Source organism: Sardina pilchardus, chromosome 13 (genome assembly GCF_963854185.1).
Source record: "Sardina pilchardus chromosome 13, fSarPil1.1, whole genome shotgun sequence".
Taxonomy (NCBI): Eukaryota; Metazoa; Chordata; class Actinopteri; order Clupeiformes; family Clupeidae; genus Sardina; species Sardina pilchardus.
The window spans coordinates 28552433-28557142 of NC_085006.1; the positions used below are offsets into that span (position 1 = coordinate 28552433).

The following is a 4710-nucleotide window of genomic DNA, read 5'->3' on the forward strand; positions in this document are numbered from 1 at the left end:
ACTCACCATAGTATTAAGCGACCTGCATCAGGACCAAAGAGCTGTCTTGTAGTCGGTGATCTCTCCTGTCATCATGATGGAGAATTGGCCTTCTGCTAGGTTACTGCAGAGTCAGAGATTAACAACAGAGCCATGTACTGCTAACTCCCTTACTGCCCAGCCAGAGATTAACAACATATACTCCTAACTCCCCTCAAAGGGCAAGAGCTTTGATCTGTCCAGATCCAAACACCCCTCCAGCACTGAGTCTGAGCTCAAGGTCTACACCACATCACTCAGCAATGGAGGCCAAACAGCGTTGATAAGCAAGCTAAAAAGTGATTGTGCGTCTTGATTGCATGCCAAAATGGCATACCGTACGAATTGGCTTGTCATACATACGCCACTTATTGAGATCAGCCTGCACTCAGGGTCTACACCACATAACTCAGGGTGTACACTGTATCACTCGAATTAGAATGACAATATGTGTGTGAACCCTCTTCTCTGAGGTGGGGCGCTGCCTAGTTAATGGACGACAGTTGGCAGTTGAGTGAGGCTGGATGTGTGCAAGTATCTTAGCATGATTGTGTGTACAAGCAGAGAAATCAGGTCAGTCATTATACAGCATTTTTAATGAGATCATCTGCGATCAAATCTAAATTCACAATCACAGTAGCTTTCGTAACAGCAACAGAGGAAAGAAATGACGGCTAAAGACACAGCTACTGAAGCAACATGTGTACATAGAGTCATTCACTTGGACTCCTACACAGCAGATGTCTGATTGGTTGAGGAAGTCACAGAGGTTTCGCCTCGCTGGAGCGTCGCCTCCGAGTCTTCCTCAGAGGGCAAGAGGGTCTGCACCTGTGTGGCTGAGATTCTCGTCGAGGTCTCCAAGTCTTCCTCAGAGTGCAAGAGGGTCTGCACCTGTGTGTCTGAGATTCTCGTCCAGGTCTCCGAGGCGTTGGCCTGCTGCACACGCGTCTTGGAATCTCTTACGGAGGTCTGCGATGCGTTCTTCCACCGCACGCGCGTCTTGGAATCCCTCGTGGAGGTCTTCACGTGCGTCTCAGAGGTTCTCGTGGAGGTCTCGGAGCCGTTTGCCCGCCGCACGCGCGTCTCGGAGCCTCTCGTGTCCCTGCACGGCTGCTCCTCCTCCGTCGTCTCGGTGAACGGCAGGAGCGAGGCGGACGCCTTGGCGGTCAGGTGCACACTGGGCACGCTCAGCACGTAGCGATGCTCCAGGAGCTCGTCGGGCGACGGCGGGTACGCCTCGTCCCACGTGGGCATGGTCAGGGTGGCGACGAACCAGGAGGACATGAACTTCTTCTGCCTGTCCTGCTGAGACTGGACCGCCCACGCAGCCTGGAGGAAGAGGCACATCACCGGGGTGAGACTCAACTTCCTGTGCTGCTGCACAAGGACTTCCAGGTCACAGTCATGTTGTGCTGGGGGCGTGGCATTTGGGTGAGGTGATGCATGTGCAGTGATACATGTGTCTGTGTGTTACTGTGCACACCTGAATACGTGAGCAAATGTTTCTATTTTTTGTGTTTATGAGTGCACTGAACACCTGACTTGACCGTGGAATGTGTGTTTGTATGCACCTTTGAGCGTGTGTGTGTGTGTGTACATCCGTACGTGCAAGTGTGTGCATCTGTGTGTACTGTATGCATGCGTGAGTGTGTGTGTGCGTGTGTGTGTGTGCGCATGCGTGAGTGTGTGTGTGTGTGTGTGTGTGTGTGTGTGTGTGTGTGTGTGCATGCGTGAGTGTGTGTGTGTGTGTGTGTGTGTGTGTGTGTGTGTGTGTGTGTGTGTGCGCGTGCATGTGTGCGTGCGTGCATACATGTGTGTGCATGCTTGCATATGTGCGTACATGTGTGTGCTGTGCTTATGCGCGAATGTGTGTGCATGCGTGCGTACAGTACCTGTGTATGCATGTGTGTGTACCTGTGTATGCATGTGTGTGTATGTATGCATGTGTGTGTGTGTGTGTGTGTGTGCTGGTCACCTGGCTCTGCTGGATACAGCTCCTCTCCAGCTTGTTGCCCTGGGCGTCACACAGCTGCAGGGCCTTGCGTGTGTGTGTGTGTGTGTATGTATGCATGTGTGTATGTGTGTGTGTGTGTGCTGGTCACCTGGCTCTGCTGGATCCAGCTCCTCTCCAGCTTGTTGCCCTGGGCGTCACACAGCTGCAGGGCCTTGTGTGTGTGTGTGTGTGTGTGTGTGTGTGTGTGTGTGTGTGTGTGTGTGTGTGTGGTCACCTGGCTCTGCTGGATCCAGCTCCTCTCCAGCTTGTTGCCCTGGGCGTCACACAGCTGCAGGGCCTTGTGTGTGTGTGTGTGTGTGTGGTCACCTGGCTCTGCTGGATCCAGCTCCTCTCCAGCTTGTTGCCCTGGGCGTCACACAGCTGCAGGGCCTTGTGCAGCAGCTGCTGGGCGGTGGCTCCGTGGCCCGCCAGCTGGTTCATGTAGGCCTGCAGGTGCAGCAGCCGCGGCTGGTACAGCTGGTTAGTGCTGAACCGCTGTCTGAACTCAGCAAAGCACTACACACCAGCGCACACACACACACACACACACACACACACACACACACACACACACAGAGGGACACACACACACACACACACACACACACACACACAGAGATACACAAACACACACACACACACACACACACACACACACACAGGAGGAGAGATAGGAAGACAGAAGGAGAGAGAGACAGATAGGAGGAGAGAGAGACAGAGGAAGGGATAGACAGATAGAAGGAGAGGAAGACAGAGGGAGAGACACAGGAGAGAAACAGACAGACAGAAGGAGAGAGAGACAGATAGAAGAAATAAAGAAGAAAAGAAAGAAAGAAAGAAAGAAAGAAAGAAGGAATCAATCAAACAATACTGTACAATACTGTGTACTGCTGACACTGTTTTTACTGGCTACATTAGCCCACATGCACAACCCCAACATCTATCCCCTACTGGACTGTAGTCTAACTTCACACTTGACCAATGGCTGATACCTTCATCCTATCAAACTTATCCTTGGACTGCTGCTATAACTCTTACAGTATGTTACTATGTTTACTTTTCTCTTATTTTGTCCATATACTGTATTTCTGACTTCATACTTGACCAATGGCTGATTCCTGTACACTTATCTAACTTATCCTTGCACTGCTGCCTACTATAATTCTTATATCACTATGTTACTTTTCTCTTATTTTGTCCATATATTTATACCATAACATATATTTATACCATAACTTGTCCATATATTTATACCATAACTGTTATTTACATTTTTTATTGTCCATATTTATTGCTGGTCACTAGACTTGCACTGTTGCACTGATGGACTTATTTGCACTACCACCTTGACACACACACACACACACACACACACACCTCATACTGGATCACAGTACCAATTCTCAGTATATTCATGTGCATCTTTAGCTTTAGTATATTTTACTGTTCTTTTTAGTCATGTTGATTTGATGATTTGCTTTTTTATCGTGCTGATAACTACACAGTCAAAAATAAAAGTGACGCCAAATTGGACCAATGCAGAGCAGCATTCCTGTACATGCATTAAGTCTAGTCCTGACTAAAAGAACGCTGCAATGGAGATTTCCAAGGCAAGACAAGCTCAGGTAAACCGGCCTGTAGCGTGCTACATGTGGGGTGACCTTGAGCGTCTTGTGGTACAGTAGATGTCCTGGATGTGCACGTTGTTATATTACTATTTGTTGATTTGCTTATTTATCGTGCTGATAACTGTGGGGTGACCTTGAGCGTCCTGTACAGTAGCGTGCTACATGTGGGGTGACCTTGAGCGTCCTGTACAGTAGCGTGCTACATGTGGGGTGACCTTGAGCGTCCTGTACAGTAGCGTGCTACATGTGGGGTGACCTTGAGCGTCCTGTACAGTAGCGTGCTACATGTGGGGTGACCTTGAGCATCCTGTACAGTAGCGTGCTACATGTGGGGTGACCTTGAGCGTCTTGTGGTAGATGTCCTGGATGTGCACGTTGTGCTCCAGCAGGGCTTTCCTGAACAGCAGCACGCGCAGCTCCAGGAACATCACGTTGCCGCCGATGGCCAACAGGTTGGACGGAGACTCGCGGTACACATTGCTCGCCTTGGTGTAGAACTGACGCGCTTGCGACCAGTCACACAACCTCACGTACCTTCAAACACACACACACACACACACACACACACATTCAAGGACACACACACACACATGAATGGACACACACACAAAGCAGAGGATGCCAAAGCACATACTTAGGCATGTGTTTGTGACTGAGTGTATGTCTGTGTGTGTGTGTGTGTGTGTGTGTGTGTGTGACAGACAGTAAGTGTGTGTCATGGAGTGTTAATGGCAGGTGTTAGTGGGAGGGTGTTAAGAGTGCGGTTACGCGGTCGTCAAACAAACAATGGAACAATACCACTATTACTCTAATGTCGAGGGGAAACACAACCACTAGCACATTACCAAGCATCTCACCCGGCGGCATCCCTGTGTGTGTGTGTGTGTGTATGCATGTGTGTGCGTGTTTGTATCTTACCTGGCGGTATGTGTGTGTGTATGTATTATTTCTCTTGTCTGTGTGTATGAGCTAAAGCGTGCGTGCGTACGTGCGTGCGTGCGTGCGTGCGTGCGTGTGCGTGTCTGTCTGTCTCACCAGAGGCAGAGTGCTGAGTAGAGAGTGAACATCAGC

The 4710-nt window shown here is 49.9% G+C and overlaps 2 protein-coding genes across 2 annotated transcripts in view; both read right to left on the bottom strand.

Moving 5' to 3' along the window:
• Positions 1 to 592: 592 nt before the first annotated feature.
• On the bottom strand, positions 593 to 2183 carry LOC134100149 (mucin-22-like). Its single transcript, XM_062553222.1, has 2 exons — positions 2121 to 2183; positions 593 to 1347 (listed from the first exon to the last, which is right to left on the bottom strand). Exon 2 carries the CDS (start codon positions 1300 to 1302, stop codon positions 748 to 750), a length of 555 nt encoding a protein of 184 aa, XP_062409206.1. The 5' UTR covers positions 1303 to 1347; positions 2121 to 2183; the 3' UTR covers positions 593 to 747.
• Positions 2184 to 2242: 59 nt separating this feature from the next.
• LOC134099234 (adenylate cyclase type 10-like) overlaps positions 2243 to 4710 on the bottom strand; it is a 24532-nt gene continuing 22064 nt past the window's right edge. The window contains exons 29-31 of the mRNA XM_062552025.1: positions 4675 to 4710; positions 3978 to 4173; positions 2243 to 2527 (exon numbers count right to left, since the gene is read on the bottom strand). The exon at positions 4675 to 4710 is cut by the window's right edge and continues 82 nt beyond it. Of these exons, the coding sequence (XP_062408009.1) occupies positions 2243 to 2527; positions 3978 to 4173; positions 4675 to 4710 (517 nt within the window). The remainder of the gene's footprint in view (positions 2528 to 3977; positions 4174 to 4674) is intronic.